Source organism: Taudactylus pleione, unplaced genomic scaffold (assembly GCF_031769625.1).
Source record: "Taudactylus pleione unplaced genomic scaffold, aTauple2 ptg000040l, whole genome shotgun sequence".
NCBI classification, from domain to species: domain Eukaryota; kingdom Metazoa; phylum Chordata; class Amphibia; order Anura; family Myobatrachidae; genus Taudactylus; species Taudactylus pleione.
In genome coordinates this window covers 29462305-29475046 of record NW_028284442.1, presented here as the reverse complement: position 1 = coordinate 29475046, position 12742 = coordinate 29462305, and the positions used below count along the sequence as shown (strand labels likewise).

The following is a 12742-nucleotide window of genomic DNA, read 5'->3' as shown; positions in this document are numbered from 1 at the left end:
TAGTTATGTACTAACAACTTGTTGGATTACTAATGCAGTCTAATCAATTATCTTCAACCACGGACCTGTTTTATTGATACAGCAGATTTAGATGGATGTTTTGCAACAGCATGCACACTGGCATTTTATCTTCTTATAATATATAAACAACAATTTGTTCTAATATAATGTTGTAGATGCATGATTATATCTCTTGCTGTTCTAAATTAATTGAAGTAGATTGACTAATTGAGAGTGAAGATATTGTGATCCTAAATGACAAACTAATTGACCCATTATCATGGGCTGGATAAGATTAACTGCTATAATATAAGATTGCTTTACGAATATATATTTAGATCTTACTGACACCTGTTGTCTACATGTTCTATTCACTCTATTAACTGATGACTACCTCAATCAGAGTAACTCTCTCATTGAGGGTCCTATGCTTTATGTAAGACCCTCAACAGCAGAAGTGAAATATTGAGTAACGTTGCGGTTACTCTGTTGTTTCTAAGGGGCTACTGCTCCCGAACAATCTCTCACTCCCCAATGATGGCTATATGCTAAGTGAGGAGCAGCAGAATTTAGTGTAACAGTGTCTTTACCCCTGACTTTTCTGATATTCTCAGGTGTCATCTTTATCGTTAGGCATCATTGGACATTCGGCCGACACAGTGATATATATTGTTGATATATGATGTCATTCTACAAACTAGTATTAACTTAATTTAGCTGTTATAGCTTTATATGATAATATTAATGATTGTTATATTACGCCATTATTAGGAGCACATCTTGCTCTTATCTTTATTTGAGATCATTTCTATTTTTTAACAGAAATAATTAAAAGAGGCATCTGTTTCCCTTCCGATTGTTTGTCCAATATATCAACATTCGGAAATATATATGTTTTATGTTGTATCATGTTATTCATTGTTGTATGTCCATACTGTAAGTCATATAGGCATTATTATGCCAATTAAAGTTATGTTTTAAGCAATAATATTCTATTTAAGAGTGCTCACAAAATAGAGTTTCTTTTTTTTCTCTTTTTTGTGACATTACTGTTCTACTCTAGTGAGCACCACCGCAATTTGAGATTTATATATATTTATCATTAACTCCTACATATCACCTTGTAATAGCGGTCCTTTTTATTGGTACTATTTATACATTGTCGGTGCGTCGATCTTTCCCCTTTCCCCTTTTCCCTTCATGAGTATAAAAGAAGGAAGACCTCTGAAACGTTGACTTAAAACCTGCCAGTGTGGGCTGATTTATTGGATTGTTTACCGGAGTGCCACCCAGTGTTTTTCTAGTAAAGGAGTGCCAGGAAAGTCAGATAAAAGGAAGGAAGAGAAAGTAAGGAAAGAAAGAAAATTTATGTGGGTGGGGACCTCTCAGAGCAAGAAGGGACAAACCTACAGAAGACAGTAATTACCATAAGGGAGACATGTCCAAATGCATAGCAGTAGGGAAACTAAACCGTATGAAAAAGGTACCAGTCTATGCTACACTGAACCAAGATAATGTTTTATATTTGTCTATTTTCACAACTAACTTCTTGTTTCCTAAGGAATCGGTCAAAAACCGACAGCGGCAGCCCAACAGGTCGGAATCCCTACTGCATCACGTAAGTACTTTAACCCTCCCCCTCCTACCCAAACCCTCCCTTAGTGGTTCCTAACCCTAACCTCCCCCCCTGGTGCCTAAACCTAACCTCCCCTCCCCACACCCTAAACCTCCCAGGGGGGTGCCTATCCCCAACCCCCCCCCCTAGTGGTGCCTAACCCTAACCCCCCCTTTCTCTACCCTAACCCTCCCAGGGGGGGGGGGTCTCTAACCCAAAGCCCCCCTCGAGGGTCCCTAAAGCAAACCTTTGTCCGGTGAGCCGGGTGACGGGATTTCGACGCCTATCTTTAGTCCCATGTCGGGATGTGGGAGGCGGGATTGAAAGTCGCTTATGGGGGCGGGGCCAGGCACCTTGCATCATTGCCACAATTTGTGCATCTATGGGGAATATAAGTGGGACCAAAATGATGCAATTCTCATAGAATCCCATCAAATTGGCTCTGCCCCCTACGCACAGCGCCGCAAATTGCAGGCTAGTGCCCCAAGGGGTCGTGGCTATGATCAAATGCAGCAGGACCTCAGGCAACAAAAATAAAAAACAGCAAAAAAAAAAAAAAAAACATTTAGACCGTCAAGGGAGGTTTCTGAGTATTCCATACCACTGGACAACTTGTGTTACATTAACTATTACCACTCAACTGCAACTTACCCGTTTATATCTGTCTTTGGCATCATGAAATCGATTTCGTTTGAAGAGGTAATTACCAAACTGTCTCTCTGTAGCAGCAATTTTACAGACTTTTTCTACAGGAAAGGTTGACTGTTGGTACTGCAACATAAAGATTTTAGATTTTAACTTATTACAACTGTTAAGAGAACCTGAAATAAAAAAAAAATATTTCACCCTATAACACCTACCAGAGTAAGATTGCAGAAGGTGTCAGACTCGGCTGTATCTAGAAAGTCCAGCAACTCTATTTCAAAAAGGACTGTAGCAGAGGGAAGTATGAGTGGAGGACAGCCCAATGCACCATATGCATAGTTTGGTGTAAAAAGGTATCGAGATAGTTCTCCACGTTGCATTGTAAGTAAGCTAACCTCCATCCCTAGAAGGGTGATATCTGTGAGCAAAACAAATGCATACAATATGTTTTCACTTTCAACCTAATAATTTAAGGAAATATTTAAAATACACTGTACACTACCAAAGAAAACCTGACCTTACCTTCACCGAGCTTCATGAGACGAGGGTAACGTCGAAAGCAATTTGTGTCAAACGGTTTGTCGGAATGTTCCATATATCCAGAGTATTTCACTGCAAAGACATGAAGATTGGAGAGAAAACTCTGCTTGCTTCACAAGACATAAATATTAAAAAGCCAACAAGATCTTTGATTATATAATGATGCTGTGTTTATTGTTTAGATCAGAGTTTCCCAAACTCTGTCATTACAGTCCAGGTTTTAAGGATATCCATGCTTGAACATAGGTGACAGGGTCTGATTCACTACCGATCGCAACTGCGATTACGCACGCAATCGGCCGATTGTTGCCTTCTGCGCATGCACCGCAGTGTGCGTGCGCAAACCGGCCACCGAGATCAGGACTGCGACCGCGGTGACTTCGCAGACCCATCGCAGAGTGATTGACAGGAGGTGTAAAATAATCAAAACAGGGAATTTTTACATCGACAGCCGCCCTGTTTTGTTGCGAGCCGCGGAGCGAGTGAAGTTCTCACTCGCTACGGGGCTTGCACGCCACGTGTGAGCGCTGGGCCACCATTGACCTGCTTGCGAGCGCTATGCGCTCACGAGCGGGTCTGAATCAGGCCCTATGTCTTTAGGGACAAAGCTGTGAAGAACTGTAATGAACATTTTTAAATCTATCTCAGGGGGAAGGGGGGACCCACCCCTAGAATACAGATAATGCAAACTTGTAATCATGGTTCTAAAAATATTTCACTGAATGTAGGGGATTGGCAAAGTTTCCCATCTTTGATCTTATACTTCATCATTAGCTCTACAGTAGCTTTTACCAATTACTGTTGCATCAGGAGGGACCTTTTCTCCACTTCCAGGCCTGATAACTTCCTTCAAAACTCCTTTATCTCCTGACACATCCTGCATGTTTTGTGCCAGTTTCTCGAACATAGACTGAAAAAAATATGAGATATGGTAAGAACTTACCCTTGTTATCTCTATTTCTACGAAGTCCATAGGGTTCCACAGGATACCTTGGGGTATAGGTGTGACGTCAGTCGCAGGGCACCAAAGAGTTAAGCTTTCAGCCTCCCAGGATGCACTAGGTCCCCCTCCTATACCCCGCCCCCAGGCCAAGGCACCTCAGTTAGTTACCAAGCCATAGGCCGGAGGAGGAGAAGGAAGAGAGAGAACAAAGATCTGGACACATACAAGAATCACATTCTCACCAGAGGGAGACGGAAAACCGGTGACCAGAGCAAAGCCCATCTGCAGCACAGGTGCGACAGGGCGGGAGTCCTGTGGAACCCTATGGACTTCGTAGAAATAGAGATAACAAGGGTAAGTTCTTACCATATCTCATATTTTCTACTTCAGGGTCCATAGGGTATCCACAGGATACCTTGGGGATGTCCCAAAGCAGTATCCTTTAAGGGTGGGGACGCTCCTGTGCAGAAAGGAGAATCCGCCGCCCGAAGGAAGCATCCTGAGAGGCGAAGGTGTCAAACCTGTAATACCTCACGAAGGTATGGACAGAAGACCACGTAGCAGCCTTGCAGATCTGAACTGCCGAGGCACCACGTCAAGCTGCCCACGAAGGACCCACAGACCTAGTGGAATGAGCCTTCAGAGAAGGAGGGACCGGTAGGCCTTCATGAAGATAAGCTTCAGAAATAGCCATACGGATCCAGGCTGCCAAAGTTTGCTTTGAAGCAGGCCAACCCTTTTTACAGAAGCCATAGAGGACAACAAAGCGTCCGACTTCCTAAACAAAGAAGTGCGGTCCACATAAGTCCTTAAGGCCCGCACAACATCCAAAGAGGCCTCACCCACGGAAAGACCCGGTGAGTTAAAGGCCGGAACAACTATTTCCTCGTTAACCTGAAACTGGGAAACAACTTTGGGGAGAAACTCGGGCCGAGTGCGGAGCACTGCCCTGTTCCCATGAAAAAAACCAAGAAAGGGGGTCTACAAGAAAGAGCCCCTAACTCAGAAACACGTCTGGCTGAAGCAACGGCCAGAAGGAAAACAGTCTTAGCTGTTAGCCATTTAATATCCACTGAGCCCAGTGGTTCAAACGGCGGTCCTTGGAGAGTCCTCAGGACCACAGCCAAATCCCAAGGCGCCACAGGTGGAACAAAGGGCGGCTGAATACGGAGAACACCTTGCATAAAGGTGCGCACATCCGGGATTGTAGCAATCCTACGGTGAAACCAGACAGATAGGGCCGAAACCTGTACCTTCAAAGAAGCAAGGCGAAGCCCATGATCTAGTCCCGCTTGCAGGAAGGCGAGAATCCGAGACAGACGAAACTCCCGCGGTGCATAACCTCTCGGTCGACACCACTGGAAGAACGTATGCCACACGCGATGGTATATCCTCGCGGAAGACGGTTTCCGAGCTCGTAACATGGTACACAGCATAGAGCTGGCAAACCCCCAGGACCTCAGCATGGCCGTCTCAACAGCCACGCCGCCAAAGACAGCCGAGTCAGGTCCGGGTGAAGACAAGGACCCTGAGACAGAAGGTCCGGTCGTAGCGGCAACCGCAGAGGACTGTCCACGGACAGACCCTGAAGGTCTGAGAACCAGTGCCGTCTGGGCCACGCGGGAGCTATCAACAGGAGCGTCCCTCCTTCCTGTTTGAATTTCCGGATTACCCGTGGAAGAAGGGAGACCGGAGGGAACAGGTATGCGAACCTGAACGTCCACCGGACGGACAGAGCATCCACCAGAGACGCCCCTTCGTCTCTTGTGCGAGACCCGTACACCGGCAACTTGTTGTTGTGCCGGGACGCCATGAGGTCGATTTCTGGAAGACCCCACCTGTCCACCAGTAGTTGAAAAACGTCCGGGTGCAGGGACCATTCCCCTGGATGAACGTCCTGGCGACTTAGAAAGTCCGCCTCCCAATTTAGCACTCCCGGGATGAAGACCGCTGATATGGCCGGAAGATTGCGCTCCGCCCAAACCAGGATCCGAGAGACCTCTACGAGAGCCACCCGACTGCGAGTTCCTCCTTGCCTGTTTATGTAGGCCACGGTGGTAGCATTGTCCGACTGGACCTGCACCGGGTGACCCCGGAGAAACCGCTCTGCCTGCAGGAGAGCATTGAAGACCGCACGGAGTTCCAAGATATTTATTGGAAGCTCCGCTTCTGTCGGCGTCCACCTGCCCTGGAACAAGTGTGGACCCGAAACTGCTCCCCAGCCCCGAAGACTGGCGTCCGTTGTCAACAGGACCCAATTTGGAACCCAGAACGGACGTCCCTTGTTGAGGTGGGTCGTCTTTAACCACCACGCAAGGGACAGGCGAACCTCCGGGGTGAGCACAATCGTCTGGAACTTCAGAGACTGAGGCAGCCCGTTCCACTTGGACAGGATCAGGTGCTGTAGAGGTCTGGAGTGAAACTGGGCGTATTCCACCATGTCGAACACCGACACCATGGAGCCCAGTAACCTCATCGCCGAGTGTAAGGACACCCGGCGGCTGTGCAGACAACTGCGCACCCTTGACTGTAAAGCAGAGATCTTGTCCTCCGTCACGAAGATCCTTTGCTGTCCCGAGTCCAATAAGGCTCCAAGATGCAGAATCCTCCGAGACGGGATTAGAGTGGACTTCTGCCAGTTAATTAGCCAGCCGTGCCGTTGCAGCAGTGCAATGGTCAGGTCCAAGTGGTGTAACAGGAGCTCTGGAGATCCTGCCACCAATAACAGGTCGTCCAAGTACGGCAACATGCGGACTCCTTGCAGCCGCAGAGAAGCCGCCATGACCGCCATAGCGTCCTGTATGTCCAATGACACCATGTAGTCCCCAGGTTCCAGCGCCAGAATGATGGACCGTAGGGTCTCCATCCGAAACTTCGGGACCCGCAAAGACTTGTTGAGTGCTTTGAGGTTGAGAATCGGACGATATGACCCATTGGGTTTCTGTACCAAAAATAGATTTGAATAGAAACCCTGGCCCCTCTGGGAGAATGGAACAGGCACTATAACTCCAGCCTGGAGCATAGTGTGCAATACCTTCCGCAGCTCCGTAGCCTTGTTCCGGTCTGATGGTAGACCCGTGGTGAAGAATCGAGCCGGGGGTCTGTGCCGGAAGGAGAGGGCGTACCCGTGAGAGACCACCTCCAGAACCCAAGTGTCTGTCGTAGTGAACGACCAACACCGGGAGAACTGCAGCAGGCGGCCTCCCACCCTGGGATCCCCCAAGGGGAGACCCGGACCGTCAGGCCGCAGGCTTGTCATCTGGCATGGGGGCCGGACGTCTGGTACTCCATGCCTGTTTCCGGGGCTTGCCCGATTTCTTAGGGCCAGCCTGTCGAGGAAACGACTGTGGTTTGGGCCTGCCCTGGGCCCTAGATGACCGAAAGGACGATGGTCCAGAACCAGAAGGAGCAGCGGCCGACGGGAGACAAGCAGATTTGGCTGCCGCCAGCGTGGCCACAATCTTATCCAGATCCGGACCGAAGAGAACTTCTCCGGTAAACGGCAACGCTTCCAGACCTTTCTTGGATCTGCGTCCGCCTTCCAGGATCGCAGCCACAAGGTGCGACGAGCAGCTACCGCTGCTGAAGAAATTCTAGACACCAGAGTACTAATGTCTAGAGCCGCCTCGTTGATGTAGGTGGCCGAATCACGGAGATTGCCAATCAACTCCGCTTGTTCGGCCGGACAGTCGGATTCAAAAGAAGCCTCTAATGAATCCGCCCAGCGCTCCATCGCTCTGGCAACCCAGCAAATGGCCATAGCCGGCCGTGCTGCCCCCCCTGCAAGGGAATAAGCGGACTTCAGGCAGATTTCTACCTTGCGGTCCGTAGCATCCTTAAGGGAGGACATGGATGGCATCGGCAATGTGGCACTACGGACAAGACGGGTCACGTGAGAATCCACCTGTGGAGGGGATTCACACTTAGCAAAATAATTATCCGCGAACGGATAAGCCACCGCCAGGCGTCTCTGCGGCTGGTATCTTTTGCCAGGTTGTTTCCACGCCTCCTCTAAATGGTCCACCAACTGACCCGAAAGAGGAAAGACTGTGGCATCGCCCTTCACATCTTTGAAAAAGGCATACTTAGATTTAGCCGCTGGGGGAACTTCGTCCTCAATCACCAAGGCTGTGCGGACCGCCCGAATAAGTCCAGGAATATATACTTTGGACTTAGCATCAGCGTCCTTAGTATGGAAAGGTTCCTGATCGTAAGGATCCAGAATCTCCCCATCATCAGACGTCCCTTCGTCATCCTCATAAGGAGCGGACAGAGACGCCACCGGCCTTTTATGAGGCCGCATCACAGACTCCCCTTGCAATACATCCGACAAGTGCTGTAAAGAACTCGTCAGGGAGTTAACCCACGCTGGCTCCTGAGAACCCGGGAGCGGGGAAATAGGGAGACTGTGGGGTACCACCAATTGTCGTGGGAACCCCTGCATGGGTGACGACACCACAGACTGCTGGGACAAACCCATCGGAGTAAACGCGGGCTGCGGAGCTAACTGGCCCACTAAAGCTGTTAACGCCTGAGCGAAACAAGCCCAGGGCGGCTCCTGTACCGGTGCTGTAACCGTAATAGGCCGCGCCATGGACAACACTGCCGGCAAAGGCCCTCCGCGCTACCCTCCCCCTCCGCTAACGGTACTTTGCACGTGGTACACTGTAGCCGGAGGGGAAAATCACTTTCAGACATGATGGCACCACGTATGTGACCTCTCTCACCAATTAAGTATTAAATAGGCGAGAGACCACCCTGCAGCAACGCACCGCAAGGGCTTTAGCAGAAAGAACAGGGACAGTAATAAAGCTGACAGTTTAGTGAAGAATAGTTACAGGCAGCGCTAGCACAGTCACATACAATGCAGAGAAATAACAATTCCTGCACTAACAGCGCTGATCACTCAACTACACAGACACAGGGCCTGGTAGGACACAGCGCTGCATACACAGACCTGAGCCACAGCGGAGGAGAGGTATGCGGGGGGACCCAGACCACGATGCTTCCTTCCAGACTTCCAGCAGCGTTCACCATGCGTTGCAGAGAAGATGGCCGCCGAGGAGCAGAGAGAAGCTGGCCTGGGGGAGGAGCGCTGACACAGGACCAGTCAGCACAGTGCAGAGAGGGCTGTGTGCAGCGGGGGAGGCGCCGGCTGTGAGACAGGGAAGGCGCGCTCCCCTGGCATGCATTTAACCTCTGGGACGCCGCAGCGCTACCGCTCTGCTGCGGTCCGCTGTCCCAGGGGGTAGTGGAAGCGCAGGTTGGTCGCCTGGCTCCACGCTGCAGCCAGTCCCCAGGGAGCCCCCTGCCTGGGGACTTAGGACCATGTGATCAGCGGGGACCCACCGCGGGACCCCGCTGCTTACCTCTGTCCCCCTTGAATCCGGCCATGGTCCGGAGCATCTGGGGTCACCGCTAGCTGTGACCCCAGACGCCCACCAGCATCCCCGGATCAGTACCGGCGTTCTGGTACCGGCGGGGTGTAGGGAAGACAGCATGGACGTCAGGACTGACTGTCCATGCTGTTCATCCAGTTGTGCAGCCACAGCTGCATGAAGAATAAGCTTCAGGGGCTCTTCTAGCCCCCACTCCAACAGGTGCACCCGACTCCGGCCGGGCACCAAACTAAACTGAGGTGCCTTGGCCTGGGGGCGGGGTATAGGAGGGGGACCTAGTGCATCCTGGGAGGCTGAAAGCTTAACTCTTTGGTGCCCTGCGACTGACGTCACACCTATACCCCAAGGTATCCTGTGGATACCCTATGGACCCTGAAGTAGAAATACCATTTAAAACAGTAAGTAACAAGGTTCAATACATATCACTGCAGTCATGTTAATGGATGGGATGCATGATGCATCAATTCAGGGATGCAATGCATCCAGCCACTATTCGTATGCATGCCGGCATTAATTACGCTGGTATGCATGAAGGAAACCGCAAAGGACAGCTCTCTCTGTAAGAGCGTCCCCTTGCAAATGAGGGACTTCCGGGTCTATGACCCAGGACATGTGTCGTGCTGGGAGGCATCCCTGGGGCAGCCACGAATAGAAGCCTATAGGCTTCTATTAGGAAACACCATCTAAAGATGGCATTGCCCACCACATCAAAGCCCCGGAATGTATCGCACACCGGGGCTTGATGCAGATGAGAAATGCGGTCAGACCCCCAAAAATCTCATTTTCGGGGCTTTGACTGCATCCCCAACGTTAGTGCATCGCGCCCATTAAATGATAAATTGTATTTTTAACAAATAGTTTTAATCTATTAGCGTTTCCCGCAAGGCACACTGAGCTATATGGACCAGATATTGTTCCAATTTACTTCAAAACTACATATCATCAAATTTATTGACTAATGTATACCAGTCCTTAGTAAGCACTATCCCATTTTCTCTTGGTTCACTTAATATTACATTATGGAAGATTTACGGATAGTTCCCATTAAAACACGATAACTGAGGCGATAAAGACACAAACACAGTCTGTATTGGAAACCTATGGGCTTAAGTAATAGCTTGCGACTTCCAGCCGCTGCGAGAACTCTTGCGAGCCTTCCTGTATTTTTAAAGTGTGCTATCATTTTAAAGGCAAAGGGGGTCATTCAGACCCAATCGCAAGCGTCAGTACGCTCGCAAGTGGGTCGATGTTCCCCACTACGCATGCGCACGATGGAGGGAGCTCCGTCGTGCGCATGCGCGAGACCCGGACTGCGACAGCCAAGCTGTCGCTCCGGGTCTCGCACCAAAGGGGGCGTGCTGTCGATGTTGATTGACAGCACGCCCCCTTTGGTGGGCGTGCCTGTCAGACGGAGGCGTTCCCATGGGAACGCCTACCGTCTGGAGCCGGCCCCACTGACATCACTAGTGATGTCAGTGGGAGTGACTTTGGCTCTGATAGAGCCAAAATCACTCCAGGGCTTGTGGCAGGGAGACCCTACCGCAGGGTCTCCGTCGCAAGTCCGATGGTCGCGATGGTCAAGACCATCACGACCATCTTTGTGGACGCTCGTATATGCTGTGGGTGGTGACCCACAGCTATACGAGCGTCCAGGAGGACGCTCCATTTTAATGGAGGGCCCTGATTCAGAGCGAGCGCTCTGGTCAGAGCGTCCGGCTCTGAATCAGGCCCAAAATCAACTTGGTTTTGCCTGTAAAACAATTTCCGGTTTAAAAATATGGGAATACTCGCAGAAGCTGGAAGTCGCAAGCTATTACATAAGCCCCCTAGTGCAGTTGCAGGTAAAAGGTGCACTGTTACCGCTGTCGGGCAGGAGAGCACATACAAAATAAATGAGTCCTCAAGGTCTTCAGCATGTTTTTGCTGGTTTTAGGTTTTTTTTTTTTTAAATATCTTTTTATTGAACAGCAATAAAACAATTATACATTGCACAATCCAAGAATTAAAGAAAATAAAATTATCTGATAAACGACTAGTCTGTTTCTTGGAACAAACAATATACAAACTACTGTTAATCTTTTCAAACTTTTTTGGAAAATAGTACAAATATAGATTGAAATTATGTCAAAGTACAAAGAAACAAAGTACTTGAATATAATATAATGTAGAAAATTACAAAATTACAAATACTGTATAAAAAAATCGATATAGTACACCGTATAGAAATGCAAGTAAATATACAATCAATGTCACTCAAACTATGCAACTTATAGAGCCAGTGTAAGCAGCGATTGAATTTTGAGTTAACCAATTATCACATCAACTTCGGTATATCAGTCAATCGTTGCGTCAATATAATCTACATCAATGCAGAATTATATTAGAAAAAGGGGGAGAGTTAGAATAAAATGATAAAAGAAACAGAAGAAGAAAGGTGAAATAGAGGGGGAACCACTGACAGAAGGTGAGAGATACCTTGTCTGGGGGGATTCACAGAGAGCTACATATAAATAGCAACAATAGGGGCATTTTAAGTGATATTTCTTAGCATAAACCATTCCGTGTGATCAAAGACTTTCCATATGTTATTCCGAATCTGGACCGGTAAACATTGTATGTATGGTTCCCATTTTTTGGAAAAAATCCGTACCCCTCTTTCGATGTTAAAGATAGCCATACGTCTCTCCGCATAAATTACCTCCAGCAGCGCAGTTTTCCATTCCATTAGTGTAGGTGCTGATTTTGAGATCCAGTAATTAAGGATAAGTTGTTTAGCTACTGTAACCATGACTCTCAGAGCAGGTTTCCATGGGCCCAAGGAGGACTCAGACTCCCATATTGAAAATTCTGCGAAAATAAGAGCTGCCGCATTTTTGGACAATTTAAGATGTATTGTATTATTTAGATAACACAAAATTTTATTCCAAAATCTATGGATCTTTCTGCAGTACCAGAGGTTATGCGAGAGAGAGGCATTAGAGCAGTCACATTTCACACAATTTCCCTCCTCCAGTGGCACAAAATGTCTCCGTTGGGCCGGGGACATATATGTACGATTTAAAATTCTAAGATGAATTTCTTGAAGTCTCGCTGACTTAAGGCAGGGTAAAACACAATCCAGATTCGCAACAAATGGCTCCAAGTCACATAATTCGGGTATCTCTGTGTGCCAAGCTTCCGCAACTGGTGCCCAAGCATGTATAGGAATTTCAATCAGGTATTTATATAAATGAGCTATTCTGAATTTGGTTGAGCGACATAAGAGTAGAATGCGACCCATTGTATCTGTGTTAATTGAGATCCATAAAGGATTATCTAAGGATTGAATGAAATGACGTACTTGTAGAAACATAAAAAATTGTGTACGAGGGATGTCATATTTATCCTGTAATTGTACAAAGGAGAGCAAATTGCCACCCGGATCAAATACATCTTTGATGGACATGATTCCCTTTTGATTCCACATTTTAAAAAGAGGAATGTCAAGTGAAGGGGGAAAACAGGGATTACCCCATAAGGGGATGTACGGGGATGAAAAAGGATTTTTCCCCAAATGTGTATTAACCTTCAACCACGTAGTGTAAGTGTCCCAGAATAAAA

At 48.2% G+C, this 12742-nt stretch overlaps 1 protein-coding gene across 1 annotated transcript in view; it reads right to left on the bottom strand.

Annotated features, from left to right (window-relative positions):
- Positions 1–12742, bottom strand: part of FKBP6 (FKBP prolyl isomerase family member 6 (inactive)) — a 94557-nt gene that overhangs the window by 75177 nt on the left and 6638 nt on the right. The window contains exons 2-5 of the mRNA XM_088453968.1: positions 3593–3710; positions 2783–2872; positions 2476–2678; positions 2267–2386 (exon numbers count right to left, since the gene is read on the bottom strand). Of these exons, the coding sequence (XP_088310094.1) occupies positions 2267–2386; positions 2476–2678; positions 2783–2872; positions 3593–3710 (531 nt within the window). The remainder of the gene's footprint in view (positions 1–2266; positions 2387–2475; positions 2679–2782; positions 2873–3592; positions 3711–12742) is intronic.